This window comes from Triticum urartu, chromosome 2 (assembly GCF_003073215.2).
Source record: "Triticum urartu cultivar G1812 chromosome 2, Tu2.1, whole genome shotgun sequence".
NCBI lineage: Eukaryota > Viridiplantae > Streptophyta > Magnoliopsida > Poales > Poaceae > Triticum > Triticum urartu.
Window position 1 is genome coordinate 172,549,037 of NC_053023.1, and position 17,870 is coordinate 172,566,906.

Below are 17,870 nucleotides of genomic sequence, written 5' to 3' on the forward strand. Positions count from 1 at the left end.
GAGAGTCAAGCAAGGGAATCAGATAAAAGCATCCCTTCTACTTCTTACTGCCCTGAGAGGAGCACATTAGGCATGTGGAAGAACCTATGGGCCCTACCACTGGCAGGGAAAATTTTACACTTTTTATGGCGACTAGCAAACAATAGCCTCCCGCTCAGAATGAAGATCAAGAGAAGAGGCATAGAACTAGATACAAGATGCCCGGTATGTCTTAGAATGGATGAAGATGGGGGCCATTGCTTTCTAAAGTGCAAATCAGTTAAGGCTCTATGGAGAGCAGCTCAACTGGAAGACACGTGAATTACTAGTTAACTGTCCAAATGCTAATTCTGTGATGCAGGAAATACTCAAACAGGATGAAGATACTTGCATAAGGACATGTGTTTTGCTATGGACCTGGTGGGGTGAGAGAAACAAAGCAAATCAGGGAAACAAGATGCGAAGCCTAGAGGAGATATATCACTCTTATCAGCTTCATGTATTGATTGTCAGGAGAACTTGAAACGAAGCAGAGCGCGTCAAAGCAAATAAAGCAGCAGATTTGGTCCCCCCCCCCCCCTACTGATTTCCTGAAGATAAATTCTGATGGGGCTTTTAGACAGTCAACTCACTTGGGAGGATGGGGTTTTACCATCAAGAATGAACAGGGTGAGACGCTGGTGGCGGGAGCAGGTAATCTTCAGTTCATTGCTGATCCTCTCCATGCACAAGCTACTGCAATGCTACGTGCAATTCAGGAAGCAACCAGAATGGGCTGCTGCAAGGTCGTCTTGGAGACAGACTCAGTTGTATTAAAGCAGGCGATCACAAGCAATGATTATGATGACTCGACACTGGGCGCTCTATTTAAAGAAATGAAACGTATTATTCAATACTCTTTTCAATGTTGTAAGATAGATGTATGCCCAAGGGCCTGTAATGTATCAGCACATGTGTTAGCTGCGTATGGTGTGAGTCTGGAGCAGGCAAGCTATCAAATTTGGCTTGACCCGCTTCCTGATTATGTACAAGACTTGGTTGCTGGGGTTTCTCCAGCTCTCTTGAATTAATGGAATGCGCTGGTGTTCCTTTCAAAAAAAAAAGTATTGGTAATTGTGTCGTACACTGAAGTACCTTCTACACCCAATTCTCAGAGGATGTAGATTGGCACATCTATTTTGGAAGGATCATAGTTAGACATATCCAGAAAAAAATAGCCTGATTCTACTGTTTTTCTACATTGTTCAGAGCTATTGCCTTTTCCATTTGTTGTTTCAATTTGGAATGCAAGCTATCATGGGTTCATTGTCAATTAGCACGGGTCTTCTAAGTGAACTATTCATAATCATGGCCCTATTATCTATGATGAACATTTGCAATTTTTACTAATTTGAGTTCATGTTGATACCATACTTTGGAATCCGCGGTGTTTTCTTTGTTGCGAAATATTTTTTGTGTTACTCAGAACCTAGGGATTACAACCACGTCTGACAACGCCCCAAGACCTCCTCTAGACCCGATCCAAGCCAGACAACGGCTCGGCCTTCTACCAAAGTTTGCCATGAAATGACTAGCACATTTTTTACTAGGACGGATATGAATAATACTACAAGAACTAGATTCCTCTATACTATCTTATCTGATAAAAAAAGCGCATATCTCAATTTACTGGAAGGTTACTCCACTGTAAATCCAACGATACTCCCTCCAAGACCCATTTGCCAACCTGTAAGTAATATTGCTGAAGTTTAACTATAGTCCCATTTGAATCTTTTTTATTTTGCGAAGAAGACCCATTTGAATCTGCACCTTCCTTTGCTCGAAATCAAACCTCCTGTAGGCTCGCGAGCGATCATCGTAACGACAAATGCGAACATCTTGCCATTGCCAACCCTCCAAACTAGACCTTTTTCTAGGAGGACCAGCCCATGGCTGACTGCTTGCCAAACTGACGATGCCCTTCATATCATTCTGTTCAAACTATTTCAAATCAGTGTGCCAGTTTCATGGTGCGTTAAAGTGGACCGATGGCATCATGTTGCTTCAATCCATTTGGACTACCACCATTCGTCGCTTGTGAGGAACTGTGGATCGTCATGTGCGTTTTGAAAAAGCAAAAGCAGTCGATTTTTACTGTCCCGAAAAGAAAGTATTCCAGTAAGGGCATGTATAATGGTGGCATATGGATACATATGCCTCATGACAAAAAGTAATTTGAGACATCTACATTTATTTTTTCTCCTCAATGCAAGCTACTATTAGGGCTTGTACAACACTACACGGTGGACGGGTGCTCCAACTGCCACCTAGGTTCGGATGGTCCCAAATTGACGCAACGTGCTGCTTGCAGACTAAAAGCTACATCCTGCAGAAGAGCCAACTTCTTCAGACGTGAAAAGTGAAGAAAGGAAGAAAAGGCATGCTGCGCTGATGCATGCAAGAGAGGGATAGAGAGAGCAGAAAAACAATGCTATGCATGTGAAGGACAGTGGGTCCACTACATACTGTGGCCTTCGATGGACAGATTTTTTTTTAAATGGTGGCTTCATTACTTTTTGATTAATTTAAGAGCTGAGGTGATGCCTCCATTGTACATGTCCTTAATAGGCTTCATTAAGAAATAGAAAATAAAGATTCTAGTACACATGCATCTCTACTTTCACTTAAACCTTTTCAGCTTTTGTCACCGGACCATACTTTTTCTCTTCAATCACCTGCCTCTTGGAGAGGATCCTGCTTCCCTATCCAAACCTATTTTACGTTATATTTGATTTTACATGGCATGCGAGGCATCACCTTGAGGCATCACCTTGAGTTACTCAATGCAAGAAAACAGAAAAGAAAAGGGTGGCGATCGAGCTCTGAAAAGAAGAAACTGAAATCTGAAAAAGCTGCGCCTGCTGTTGCCTCCAGACTGGAAATTTTGTCATCTGTCCATGTATCATCTTGACCAATGTACCTCCCTCCCCCGGCCCCGTATGCCCCATATAACTGGACGCCAACCCCCTGGCAATTTCTGTTCCAAAAGCTCCATCGCCATTTCCTACAGAGCCCCGCCAACACCTCCAAAACTCCCCGTGGTCAGGGAAAAGCGTAGTGCTAGAGAGATGGATGGTATGCTTGAATCTATCACTCTTGGTTGATCGTTGTTGGCTTTTCCTGCTGCTAGTTTTTCTGCTAGCTATTCGGGTGGAAATTTGGGCTTAAGATCTCCGCATGAATGTTCTTGCTTTGTTTCTTTTTCTCCGTCTTCTTCACGGTAGAGCGATGCGGTTTCCTTTTGGAGATCTTTTGCGTTCTCGTCAGGTTGAAACGAGTCGCATTCCCTCCGATTTTCCATGACAAAGGCTTAATTTGGGGTTTCTTTTCGCTGCTTGTTGGAGGAGCAGTGGCAGCTCGCCAAGTTCCACCTTATGATCTTCTTGTTCTGCTATTTTAATGTCATGCTACCAAAGATTTGATCTTCTTGTTTCTTGTCTGAACTCTGAAGGCCGCCATCTGCTGGGTGCCGCAGGAGCTGCGAGAGCGAACCAGAACAATGCCAAGATCGTCAGGATGGCGGTGCCCGTGCTGGCCATGCTGCTGCTGCTGCTCACGGCGGCGGCAGTCTCCATGACGGCCGACGACCGGGCCTGCCTCCGCGCCTTCTTCCGCAGCCACATGTTCCTGATGTTCTGCGTGCTCGTGAACACCACCTCCGGCTGTGCCCTGGCGTGGATGGCCGTCACGGCGCCGACGCAGGCTGCCCGGCGCTCGTACGCGGAGTCCACCGTCGCGTCCTTCGTGCTTCTTGCCGTCAATCTGCACTCAGCCTTGTCCAAGTGAGTTTCTTTGGTGTGCTAGTCTGTTAATTCTTCACTTCTTCTCAAGTTTGGGCTGTGATTAACTTGGCTCGTTGTTTTCGTCAGCCTCCCGGATGTCGGCGATGCTGCTTAGGTTCGCTGCGCGCTTGTTGATGTGCCTGCTGAAGGATCGAAGATGGATCATTTTGGAGCTCGGAGATGCGCCGTTTGAGTTACTACTGCTCCTAGATGGTGTTTTATGCTAGTATTGGGGACATCTCTGTCTTATCTTTTGTTGTTGTTGTCGTCTGTCTGTTTTCTTCATCTGGGTTTTAGACTGTCTGTTTGCATCTGCTGTTTTAATTGGGATCCCTAGAATCTTCCATTCAGAAGGGCTTAAATTTGTTTAGCTGAAGCTTTGAACGTTTGGATGCATGTGACTGAGAACTTTGATTATCTGAACCAACTGAGTGACTCTGTTTAGTTGGGACTCTGTTTCACTGGGTTTAGGACAGTCTACAGTTTGCTGCAGCAGGTTTGGGCTACAATTCTGCTTCTAGCCCTGGAGTGATACCAAAGCTGAGACACACAGAGTGAAAATAAACTGCAGTTGGTTTTGATTCCGAACGACATGATAATCCTGCTTCCATAACAAAACTGCAATAAGATTCGAATGCAACAAAGTTAGCCATTTCGGGTTACTCATGATTCAGAAATGAAGAGAGAAAAAGAGACACTTCAGAAAGAGATAAATACACTGACGGTCATAAAACTTGCATCGGATGGTCATTTTATGCACAAACTTGTAAAAACCATGTTTTAAGCCATTTAACTTTACCGGGCATGCAAATATGGTCATAAATTCCGTATGCAGATGTATCCCATGCTTGTGTGGCATACCAGCGTGGCTATGGCCCACTGGCAGTGAGTAGAACAGGCCCGTGTGATGGCACATGTTATTTTTTTGGCAGAAACACCCCTCATTTTTTATTTAATTACGTAAAAGCCTGTGTTGGGTCCCACTTGTAAGCACGCGCTGGGAAGGGAGAAATTGAGAAAGAAAAACGAGTGACTTGCGGATTCTAACTCTGATGCTCGAGCAGTAACACGCATGATCTTACCACCACATCACATGCATGTTCCAGCATGCAGACAAACCGAACTACTCCCTCCGTTCCGAATTACTTGTCGCAGGTATGGATGTATCTAGATGTATTTTAGTTCTAAATACATCCATTTCTGTGACGAGTAATTCGGAACGAAGGGAGTATTTACTTTGGCAACAACTCCGATTGGCGTCCAACGAAGACATCTTGGTTTTGTTCCTGCAGCCACGAAATTCATTTGCTCCAACCCGAGAGTGAGTTAGAAATCGACACGACACAATTCAATTCAAATATCCTCTAGAATGAGCGCGTGACATCCCTGTTAAAAAAATGTCCATGACCTGCGTGTTAAAGATGATGTTAAAAATCTCGCTCACCCACAAAATGGTCAAAAATTCGTAAATTCTTCAGACAAATCAACAAAAATTTCGTTTGCATTTGAATAAATTTAAATTTAGAATCTAGATAAAAATAAATAGTTTTGAGTTAATGTACATAAATTCTTCCGGACAAATCACGGAATTTTTTGTTTGAATTCAAATAATTTAAATTATAAAATCTAGATAAAAATAACCAGTACAGAATGAATGTGCATAAAGTCTTTCAGACATCAACCAAAAAATGGGTTTGAATTCAAATAATTTTCAATTTATAAATCTAGATAAAAATAAATAGGTTTGAATGAATGTATGTAAATTCTTTCGGACAAATCAACGAATTTTTGGTTTGAATTCGAATAAATGAAAATTAAAAAATCTAGATAGAAATATATTACATTCTTTCGGACAAATCAAATATTTTTTTAAAAAATTCAAATAATTTTCAATTTAAAATCTAGATGAAAAATAGGTTTGAATGAACGAACGTACATTCTTTTGGACAAATGAATGATTTTTTTTGTTTCAATTGGAATAATTTAAAACTTAGAAATCTAGATAAAAAGAAATAGTTTAGAATGAATGTGAGCAGTTGTACTCCAAGTTGGAGGGTAGTGTTTGTCCGTGGCGAGGTCGTTTCATGCCTTCTGGGGCAAGACTAATTGTCACTAATTCGAGCATGTCCTCTCTCCCCTTGTTTACTATGGGTATTATTTCTTTTTGCCGACGGTGTCCATGCCAAGCTATACACGACCCAATCCAAGTTCTTCTGGGAAGAAGCACGGATCAAACACAAGTACCATTTGCTGAAATGGGATGTTGTATGCCGTCGGAAAAAGCAAGGAGGCCTGGGCTCGACGAACTCTTAAGTTGATGAATATGGCCCTTCTCACTAAGTGGATTTGGAAGCTTTCCCAAAACGTGTCTGGTCTGTGGGTAGACCTGTCGAAAGGAAAGTACTTCCCTAACGGCATGTTCTTTGAGGCAATGTGTCGTGGCTCGGCCTTCTGGAATGAGATCCAGGTCGTCAAGCCTGAGTTTACTTTAGGTGTCCAATTTCACGTTAAGAATGGTAGATCAACCTGTTTCTGGTTGGATACGTGAACGAGCAGTGACCCCCCGTGGATGCACTATCAATCTCTGTTCGCGTTGGCCACCGACACTGATATCTTGGTGGCAGCGGCGATACACTCCTCGCCTCCGGCCATTTGCTGTAAACGCTCTATCGCCGGCAGAAGGGATTTGCTGGACAGAGTTGTGTGCTAGCCTTAGCAACTATACACTGTTTGAAGACTAGGACACAGTTTCCTAGGAGCTCAAGTCTTAGACTACCCACAATGGGAGTAACATAGATGGTAACATCACATTTATCTAGACAAAATAGATGATGTGACATGTAATTAATGAAGAAAGAGAGACATGTAGTAACATAACTAGTTACTGTAACATTACACATATCAAAAAAAGATGAGTTTACAACCTAATAAATGAAGTGATGCATGATACAACACATATGTTACTACCCATTGTGGAGGTAGTAACATAGACTAGTAACATATGCATGTTACTACTCTAAGTTACTACCCACTGTGACTAGTCTTAGACTAGCCACAATGGAGAGTAACATACACATATTCCTAGACTATATTACTACCTTCATAGTGGGTAGTAACATAGGTGTGGTGTCATGCAAAGCTCCATTTATAAAGTTATAGACTCATACTGCATTGGGACATGCGATGTTACAGTAACTAGTTAAGCAGGGATGGAGCCAGAAATTTAGAGGGGGGGGAGGGGGTCGAGTTTTACACTTGAGCTTTTATAGATTAATGAGCATTTGCCAAGCCAAAAGTAGTTTAAAGCATGCAGAAAGCATAAGCCGGAACTCATGTTTTCACTGCTGTAAACACTACAAAAATAGCACTACAATATTAATTTTTTAGAGGAAAAATTAGTTGTACAGAAATCTTTGATGTACAGTACAACCAGTTGATTCCCAATTTGTTTTTCCAGTCAATCAATCATCAATACTTCATATTAGACAATAAAAATATGAGATTTCAAATTGAGGCTAATTGGGAGAGTGGACTTACCATATAGGTAAATAGGATGTCATATGTCATCAGCTTTGTGGTCACTCATGGTGGTGGTGATTTCCCCGATCCCTTTGTGTTGGCTGATGCCGATGATTAACATTTAATGATTGCAGTTTTTTAATGGCACAACCGCACAGATTTGAACAAAATAAAATTAAGGAGATGAAGTAAAAGAGTAAGCAGGATTAACTGTGCACCTATGAAGCCGTGGGGTGGGGGAAAGCAGTCCACTTCTGAACTTGGCTTGGACGCCGGAGAAACTATCGTGGCGGCGGACGGCGGAGCAGACAATGGGTAGAAAGATCGCAAGAAACCGCAATCTGCGTGATGCAGTGATAAGATCTTTTTTTTTGAGGTGGAACTAGGGATTTCATTCAAAGTTCAACACGGAAGGAATACAAATGATATCTGGGAGGATCCCTAGCCACATGTGGTGACCCGCCGGGAGCGATGACGCTGCCTTAGCCAAAGCATGCGCCTCAAAGTTCGACTCCCTTCTCTCAAAATAGAAACTAATCTTTACAAAATCATTCACCCTCTCTTTGATCTCACTAAGCAGAAAAGCGCACTAGCACCTCTCTTGATATTTGTGACGACTTGCATGCAATCGGTGGCTATTATCGCATGTGTAGTATTCAGATCCCTAGCCAGAACAAGGGCTTCATTGCATGCATGGGCTTCAAGACTCGGAGCATCAACTAGTCCGTAAAAGACAATTGCCGACGCTCCCAAATAATTTCCAGAACTGTCCCTACACACTGCTGTTGCCGCCCCTGTGGTTCCTCGGCGAGAAATAGCGCCGTCCACATTTATCTTGACACACGCATCATCATCAGGTGGCTGCCATCTCGCTGGCTGCTGCTGGATAGCAGGACTCGGGGTCGTCATTCTTTCAGCATTTGCCACTCCAAGTTCTTGAAGATATCGATTAACAAAACTGAAAGTTGATAGTGGACTTTGAAACTCATTGTCGTGAATCGCTCCCCGCCGAGCCCACCATATAGCCCACATCATGACAAGGATCTTGGCAAGATCATGTTGATTTGTGGACTCAAAAAGCCAAAATATCCATAGCCTCGCATCATCAATCCTGTTGGAAAGCATGTGCTCAAGGATATCTTCATCACTCAAGGCCCAAACACACCTGGCCATACGACAATCAAACAGAGAATGCTGCCATGAGTCCACTTCTTCGTTACATATAGAACATGCCGGTGAGGTCGCCATCTTCCGCCTATGGCGTACTGTCCTCGTTGGCAATGACATATGAGCCAACCTCCAGACAAAAACTTTAACTTTCGATGGGATTTTAACTTTCCATATCTGCGACCATGCTTTCTTCTCCGCCTCCTTGTTGGAGTTGCTCGCACGGTGTTCAAGCCACTCCTCTCGCTGATGTTTGATACCTGAGATCATCTTGTACGCAGACCGTATAGAAAAAAACCCTCTCTTATCATAGTGCCAAGCCTAAAAGTCTTGCTGCACTCGAAAGCTAAGAGGGATATTCATGATCACATCTACATCCGGCTTCACAAAAAACTGCATGAGGGATGTTCTGTTCCAAGTCCGTGAAGTCGGATCAATAAGCTCCGAGACAACTTGTGGCGGATCAGGGGCGATCGAACACAAAGGTTTAATTTTGTAATCCCTTGGCAGCCAGTTCTCGTGCCATATACTCGTGTTCTCTCCCGATCCAATCCTCTTTATTAGGCCCAAAGCCAGTACATCTCGTCCCTCTATCAATGATCGCCAGACCTGGGATGGATGAGCTCCCAAGGTCGCATCAAGAATGGTTCCATCCGGGAAGTATCTCGCCTTCAGCACTCTAGCACTTAGAGAATTTGGTTCTTGCAGGATCCTCCACACCTGACGTGCTAGTAATGCAAGATTAAACAATTCAATGTCGCGAAAACCCATTCCTCCCATAAATTTTGGTTTGCACATAGTTTCCCAAGATACCCAAGCCGGCTTCCTCTGCCCTTGCTTGCTGCCCCACCAGAACTTCCTCATAAGGCTATTTATATGCTCACATAGGCCCCGCGACAACTTGAAACACGCCATGGAATACGTAGGTATTGCTTGAGCGACATATTTAATAAGGACTTCTTTCCCTCCCACAGACAAGCACTTCTCCATCCATCCTTGAACATGCTTCCAAATCCTGTCCTTGAGATATTTAAAACATCTTTCCTTGGCTCTACCAACATCACTTGGTAAACCCAAATATTTCTTAGACAACGCCTCATTATGCACATCCAGTATGTTTTTAACTTCCAGCCGGATTGCCTCAGCAACTCCCTTGCTGAAATAAATAGAAGATTTGTCCATATTTATGCGTTGTCCTGAAGCATCACAATATAGTTTTAGTAACTCGTTCACTTGAGCTGCACACTCAGTCGTTGCTTCAAAAAATAAGAAGCTATCATCGGCGAACAACAAATGGTTCACTGCAGGTGCGTATGCCGCTACAGAGATGCCCCTCACGCCCACTCCCTGTGCTTTGAGTAAACAAGAGAGCCCTTCTGCTGCCAAGAGAAAAAGATATGGGGATATTGGATCCCCCTGTCGCACACCTCAGGATGGCCTGAAATCATCTAATCTTCCACCGTTAAACAATACAGAAAATGAAACTGATGAAACATACCTCATCACCGCTTCCGTGAACACGGGACTGATCCCCAATTTGAGCATGACAGCTTTAAGATAAGGCCATTCCAGCCGATCATACGCCTTCATCATGTCGAGCTTCAAAGCACAAAACCTGTTAGACTTGATCTTTCTTGATTTCATGTAATGGAGACACTCACACGCCGTTATAAAATTATCAGTTATAAGCCAGCCAGGAACGAAAGCAGATTGCTCTTCGGAGATCACCTCGGGGAGGATTACTTTCAGCCTATTGGCTAAGACCTTTGACATGATCTTATAGATAACGTTACAAAGACTTATAGGCCGAAACTGTCCTAGAATTTTCGTACTTGCAATCTTGGGAATTAAAATGATGAACGTATTGTTAATATCCTCCGGTGAGTCCTCTCCTCTCAGCACCCTCTTGATCATGCCCGTAACCTCATCTCCACAAAGCTCTCAGTGCCTTTGGAAAAAATGTGCTGGAAAACCATCAGGACCAGGAGCCTTGGTCGGGAACATCTGAAAAAGTGCCTCCTTTATCTCCACATTCGTATAAGGCGCATTAAGCTTAGTGTTCATGTCCCCGTTAACCCTCACAGGAATGTGAGATAGCACCTCCTCTATCCCAATGGTACCCTCTGATGTGTATAGGTTCTTATAGAATTCCGTTGCCATCCCTGCCATCTCGTCCAAATCCGAACTCATAGAGCCATCTAGTCGTTGAAGCTGAACTATTCTGTTCTTTGCCCTCCTTGCACTTGCTTTCTTCTAAAAATATTGTGTATTTTTGTCTCCTTCCGAAAGCCATTTGATTCGTGAACGCTGTCTCATCATGATTTCTTCTCTGTAAGACAACTCCACCATCCTGTCTTGGACCTCCTTCTCCTCAAGACTCGGACCAACACAATCCGGGGCAGCTCTTAGGGCTGCTAGTTTCATCCGGAGCTCCCTTAACTCTTGGCGGACAGACCCAAAGGTCCTCCGTCCCCAGGTTTTCAAGCGTGTAGCTACTGTACTCAGCTTGGCCGACAACATTGTAGTCGTAGTAGCTGGCTGCTGTTCCATCCACAATTGCTCAATATGTGTTTTAAAACTCGGCTCCCTCTCCCACATACACTCATACCTGAACGGTTTTTGCATAGCCAGCCGCACCTCGCTTGTATCCAGTTCGTTGCTCAACAGGATAGGGCTATGATCTGATTTTGCCGCCGTCAAGTGCTTCAACGTGGCAAACGGAAACATAGATGACCATGTCGGGCTCGCCAAAGCACGGTCCAGCCGAACACGGCAGTAATCACCGCCCACAATCCGTTTTTCAAAGGTCTAGTCTAGCCCCTTGTATCCCAAGTCTGCCAGCTCGCACACATCCACCGCCTCCCTAAACCCACCAATCTAAGCAGCGTCTCGCTCGTTTTGTCCAAATTGCTCCTCCGGCCTCAAGATCTCATTGAAGTCGCCAATGCAAACCCAGGGCAGTGAGTTCTCACCACACAGGAATTTCATAGTGTCCCATGTTTTATATCTTAAGCTCCTATTGGCAGCCGCATAGAAGCATGAGAGCCGCCAAGGGTCCTTTCCTGGCTCCGTCACCACTGAGTCGATGTGGTACTGCGAGAAAGTTTTTATTTCAACATTAACATTATTCTTCCAGTACATGCATAAACCTCCACTTCTCCCACTACTACCTACTCCAAAACTACTATCAAAACCTAGTCTACCCGCCAAACCTTCCACCCGGTACTTTGCAATTTGCGTCTCCACAATACATAGCACCCTCGGCGCAGACACCTCCACTAGATCGTGGAGCTCACGAACCATCATGGGATCGCCAATCCCGCGACAGTTCCAGCATAAGGTCTTCATTGAGCTCGACGGTCCTCCTCGCGGGAGGCCGCCACTGTTACGTCCATGTCGTCCATCTCCTCCCCCCATCCTGCTTCCTCCTTTTGATCACTTGAGTCTTCTCCGATGTAGATACCACTCCCTCTTTGTTTGCTTCTGAAGAAGACCCCTCAATCAAGAGCACTTTCCCCGCAACCCTACCAGCAAGATTGGGCACCGGCTGTCCCCTGATCACAAGCGTGCCATCCGCTGCCACAAGGCGCTTGCGCGCTCCCTTCTCCTCTCCCTCATTCATATTCTGCTGCCTCATCTCCATACCCGCTTTATTGGGCACCCCCTCCTCCTGGCCTGCTTCTTTCGGTCCTCCACTACCTCCTTCTACTCCTGCACCTCTCCAACCTCTGCCTCCTTTATCACCTCTTCCTCCCATCCTACCACGCCCTCCCCCCTCATCACCAGCCCGACCGTTCCAAGGCCGATCTACTGGGTTCTCAGAATCCCACAGCAACCAATCACCCCACTCAAAAGTCCTCGGGTCATGAACCCCATCACCACACTCTTCTGCCAAGTGACCCACCCGACCACAAGCGTAGCAGAAGTCGGGTAGTTTCTCATAATAGACGCTGGATTTCTTGTGTTCTTTCAGCGTAATGGGAACAAAACAGACCAGGTGTTACGCCCTCGATGCGGCTATATCTCCCACGTGTCGAAGCACGACTTAGAGGCATAACCGCATTGAAAGCAATGTCGCAAGTGAGGTAATCTTCACACAACCCATGTATTACATAAGGGAAAGAGATACATAGTTGGCTTACAATCGCCACTTCACACAATACATGAATAAAGCATTACATCAATCAGATACAATCAAGGTCCGACTACGAAACCAAAATAAAAGAAGACTACCCCAAAAGCTACACAGATCCCCGATCGACCCCAACTGGGCTCCACTGCTGATCAACTAGAAAGAAACAACACAAAGGACGAGATCTTCATCGAGCTCCTCCTGAGCTTGGTTGCGTCACCTGCTTGGCAACATCGGCACCTGCAAACTGGTTTTGGAAGTATCTGTGAGTCACGGGGACTCAGCAATCTCACACCCTCGCGATCAAGACTATTTAAGCTTATAGGCAGGGTAAAGATATGAGGTGGAGCTGCAGCAAGCGACTAGCATTTATGGTGGCTAACATACGCAAATGAGAGCGAGAAGAGAAGGCAAAAGCACGGTCGAACAACTATGATCAAGAAGTGATCCTAGAACAACCTACTTCAAGCATAACTCCAACACCGTGTTCACTTCCCGGACTCCGCCGGAAAGAGACCATCACGGTTACACACGCGGTTGATGTATTTTAATTAAGAACAACTTCAGGTTTTCTACAACCGGACGTTAACAAATTCCCATCTGCCCATAACCGCGGGCACGGCTTTCGAAAGTTCAAATCCCTGCAGGGTGTCCCAACTTAGCCCATCACAAGCTCTCACGGTCAACGAAGGATATTCCTTCTAGCGGGAAGACCTGATCAGGCTCGGAATCCCGGTTACAAGACATTTCGACAATGGTAAAACAAGACCAGCAAAGCCGCTCGATGCGCCGACAAATCCCGATAGGAGCTGCACATATCTCGTTCTCAGGGCACACTGGATAGGTCAAGCTACGAGTAAAACCAACCCTCGAGTTGCCCCGAGGTGGCCCCGCAGGCTGCCCGTTTCGGACCAACACTCAGAGGAGCACTAGCCCCGGGGGGGGGGTTAAAATAAAGATGACCCTCGGGCTCGTGAAAACCCAAGGGAAGGTTATAGGTTGTTAGTGCAAATGGTAAAACTAAGGTTGGGCCTTGCTGGAGGAGTTTTATTCAAGGCGAACTGTCAAGGGGTTCCCATTATAACCCAACCGCGTAAGGAACGCAAAATCCGGGAACATAACACCGATATGACGGAAACTAGGGCGGCAAGAGTGGAACAAAACACCAGGCATAAGGCCGAGACTTCCACCCTTTACCAAGTATATAGATGCATTAATTAAATAAGAGATATTGTGATATCCCAACCAAATAAACATGTTCCAGCAAGGAACAACATCTCCATGTTTCAACAAGGAACAAACTTCAATCTTCACTTGCAACTAACAATGCTATAAGAGGGGCTGAGCAAAGCGGTAACATATCCAAACAACGGTTTGCTAGGACAAGGTGGATTAGAGGCTTGGTTCAACAATATAGGAGGCATGATAAGCAAGTGGTAGGTATCGCAACTTAGGCATAGAAAAAGAGCGAGCAACTAGCAAGAAAAGATAGAAGTGATTTCGAGGGTATGGTCATCTTGCCTGAAATCCCGCAGGAAGAAGAACGAGTCCATGAAGAAGACAAACGGACGAAGTCGAACGAATCCTCACAAACGCGACGTTATCAAAACTAACCCGAAGAAGCAACACCGAAAAGAAGCAAACAACATAGTGAACAACCAACACATAACATGGCATGATGCGCAAACAATTATGATGCATGTCCGGTTTAAATATGCATGACATGGCAAAGTGCACAAACAACCATACAAATTAAGTGGAGCTCAATATGCAACTCCATTGCATATTGACGAAACACCACATTCAAGTTATTTAGTTCGATCTCGTTTATGTACCCAACAATATTAAATGTTTTTAAGCATGTCAAGAAGTGAAACCTAAAGGGATTATCTATCTAAACAATTTAAATGGGGCCGGATATAGCAAACAACAAATCCGGTAAATCCCCATATGCATTAGTAAATTAACGCAAACAATAATTTAAACCATCTTAATGTTGTTAACATGATGCGGATGACATGATCTAGTTTATGCAATTTTATTAAAAGTTGACAAGAGCAATATGAAGCATTTGTCACCGTGGTGGAAAGGAAAGTGGTGCCACGGCGACGAATCCGAAAATGATGCCACGGCAACATATCGGTTATCCGGTAGTCCACGGGGATACCAGTGCAAAAGGAAGTGATGGGAGCGTGTCATGCAAGGATGGTGGGGTGCTCCCGATTACGGGGTTCCCACATGTCGGTGGCAAGGCAAAAGAGGGGCAACATGCACCGAACAACTCCGACACGGAGCAAACACGAGCATTTCATACAACATATGCATTCGGTCCACGGGTCATCATCTCGGCGGTTATACCTTCGAAGCGTGCGTTATCGGAGGGGTTCAAGTTTGATGCGGTGTAGAGGAAGTAGACGTTCTCGGGACGTTGAGGGAAGTAGTGGTACTTTTCCGAAGAGGAACTTGATGAACCCAACATCTCCAAGGCGACCGTAGCTGTACACGGCAACGGTAACTTGGAGGGTCGTCCATTACGTGGTACTTAGGTGAATCCATGAGAAATAGTAGTCGTACATGGTTCATCGAGGAACTTGACGTTTCGTCTGTAGTCGCTCGAGCGTCCGACGGTAATGGTACTCGGTCGTTTTGAAGAGGTACTTGGGGTCATTCGACATTGCCGGTCCCGTCATCTCGAAGGGGTACTTGATGTCCTTAGCGATTCCGAAGACAACGGTAGAGGCACACTTGTTGTAGGGGTACTTGTCGGATCCACGGCGACGGTAGAGGTACAAACGTTCCCGCGGTACTTGATGGTCCGGTCTTGGTGTAGATGTACATGGCAAACATAGGAATACTCGGCATCTTGTCGAACCCAAGTGACGGTAAACGTTCTCGCGGACGAAACCGGGAGGCGAAGGCAAGGCAACGCGGCGGCAGCCTGTGCTCACCGGTGAAGCAGCAGCAGAAGACGAAGGTGGACGGCATCGGCCTTGGCGCGGAACGAGGGGGGGGGCGGAGCTCCTGCTCAAGCAGAGGGCTCGGGCGCGGGACTTGAGGCACTGGAGGCGATGGGACTAGGCGGGCCAGAGCAGAGCTAGGAGGAGGATGTCGCGGGCGACGAAGCAGCTCGAGGAAATGGGCTCAGTGGCCAGAACGGCGCACCACGGCAGAGGAAAAGGGGTCGCCGGTGGCGCTGTTAGTGCAGCTCTGCTGGAGGCGCAGGCGCCATGGCGGGGAGGCGACGGAGGGGCGACGAAGGAGTTTGCTGGGGCGCGGCCTCCAGGGAAGCAGCGCCGCTGCGGGTGCTGTGCGTGCGTGAATGGTGGCGGCGGTGGAGGGTTGCATGATGGTGGCGGTGCAGGCCGACATGGCAGAGGCAAGGGAAGGCGCGAGGAGGCGTGGCCATGGGGATCGGGATCCCTCTCCCTGGTGCGTGCGTGTGAGGAGGAGGGAAACGAGGAGAGAAGTGGGATCGGGCTCGGTCCTCCCTGGCGGCGCAAGGGGAAAACGAGGGGAGAGACCAGGGGGTCGGGAGGGGGTGTTCTGGGCTAGGGTTAGGATTAGATGGGCCGACGCGGGAGGCCCAGTTGGGAGGAGGTCTAACAGGCCGGTGGGGATGGAGAGGCCCAGGTGGGCTGACTTCCCTCCTCTCTCTCCCTTTCTCTAAATTCTCTTATTTCCATTTAGAAACAAAACAGAAAAAGAGAAAGAAAAGAAAGAGAAATTAGGGATGGAATCTGGGCATGAGGATAATTTTCTTGAGGTCGCAAAAATGTGCTAGTTCCGAGAAAAATAGAAAAGGCCAAGATTGAGATATTTAAATTCAAACTCATTTGATTTAAATTCAAATGATTTGAATAGGAAGTGAGGGTTGGGAAGGTCCAAAATGTTCGGATTTTTTGTGGAGCTCCGAAATATGATGAATGAATTTATGGACAAAGTTTGAGGTCAAGATGTGTGGTAACAAAGGCCTGGGGAATTACTTGCAAGTGTGTTTTGGTGATTCCAAATTAATGGAATATTTATAATAACTCCCTAAATATTAGGAGGATATGTTATAAAGAGAAGTCACTCTTCCCTCGATTTAAATGGATCGAAGATCCACACAATTTATTTAGTTGAAATGCAGAAGATTTATGAGATGATGGCATGATGACATGATGCAATGATGAATGGAATGAACCAAACAAATCACACGACGAAACCCGGAAACCCTGGAAGGCATCTGAAGCTCCGGTCTTGGGGCGTCACAACACTCCACCACTACGAGAGGATCTCGTCCCGAGATCTAGGATGGCACCTGAGGAAAAAGAAGAGGAAGAGAAGAGGTAAAACTAAGTTGCTTCTTTGACAACCGAGTGAAACCACGAGCCTTGAGAGGTTGAACAAATTGAAAGAAAGAATGCAACGAGAAAGAGCGAAGTTGAAAGCACTCCGTTAGGAAAAAAGAACAAGGAAGAACAAATTCAAACAACACTCCGGTTGGAAAGATATGCAAGGCTTGATAAAATGAAAGAACTTGAGCAGAGGACACAACACTCCGGTTAAATGGATAAGCACGAAAAGAACATGATCTTTGAAAAACGAGATGATGGGTTGAAAAGAGCAACATCACAATGCCTCCGGAATGAAAGAATAGAATATAGATAATTGAAATAAAAGAATGGAGAAGCAAATGCCAACTTCTGTCACAAAAGAGTTTGAGAAGGTATCCTTAGGAGAAGGGTCGAACGGAGTTGTTGGAACACCAACAACGAAAAGAATAATCTTGATATGGTCTTATGGCATACATCTCAAATTATGAGGTGACAACCTCCACTCACGGGAAGAAGAATTGGATTGATATGAACAAGGAGACGAGAAAGCTTATTCACCGGAAGGATAGAAGAAGAACTTGGGTCATTTATAAGCACCATAAATAGCAACAATCCTTAGGGAAATCTTTAGGTGAAACATGACACCAGATAACTCCAACGAAGAGGTTGGTGGATTTGAAATACCTCATTCTTAACAACATGTGAATCATGAAACATGAACTCAAATTATCAAGAACGACATAATACCAGCTCCAATGATACGGTTGAAAGAATTGCACTTCGGATAGCAAGATGAAGAAAACTTGAGCTCCTCAGAAAAGAATCTTGATGAACACTTCGAGAAGGAATTAATCCTTGATGAACCATCATGTAGAACCTTCATGAAGAACTCCAGTAAACAAAAGGAATGATCAATCGAAAAGAAAGGCCTTGCAA

General features: G+C 45.3%; 1 protein-coding gene across 2 annotated transcripts; it reads left to right on the plus strand.

Annotated features, from left to right (window-relative positions):
* Positions 1–2,950: 2,950 nt before the first annotated feature.
* LOC125541356 lies at positions 2,951–4,223 on the plus strand. Of its 2 annotated transcripts, none has more exons than XM_048704791.1 (3): positions 2,951–3,093; positions 3,470–3,800; positions 3,888–4,223. In XM_048704791.1, exons 1-3 carry the CDS (start codon positions 2,958–2,960, stop codon positions 3,913–3,915), a joined length of 495 nt encoding a protein of 164 aa, XP_048560748.1. In that variant the 5' UTR covers positions 2,951–2,957; the 3' UTR covers positions 3,916–4,223. The 2 variants fall into 2 exon arrangements, with proteins under 2 accessions (XP_048560748.1, XP_048560749.1); XM_048704792.1 differs by having other exon boundaries at positions 3,003–3,093; positions 3,494–3,800.
* Positions 4,224–17,870: the final 13,647 nt, after the last annotated feature.

Excerpts from the sequence above, each read along its gene's own strand:
- LOC125541356 (XM_048704791.1), top strand. The coding sequence starts at position 2,958 with ATGCCCCATATAACTGGACGCCAACCCCCTGGCAATTTCTGTTCCAAA. Across the intron at positions 3,094-3,469 it reads TAGTGCTAGAGAGATGGATG|GCCGCCATCTGCTGGGTGCC; the intron begins GTATGCTTGAAT and ends TGAACTCTGAAG. Across the intron at positions 3,801-3,887 it reads CTGCACTCAGCCTTGTCCAA|CCTCCCGGATGTCGGCGATG; the intron begins GTGAGTTTCTTT and ends TGTTTTCGTCAG.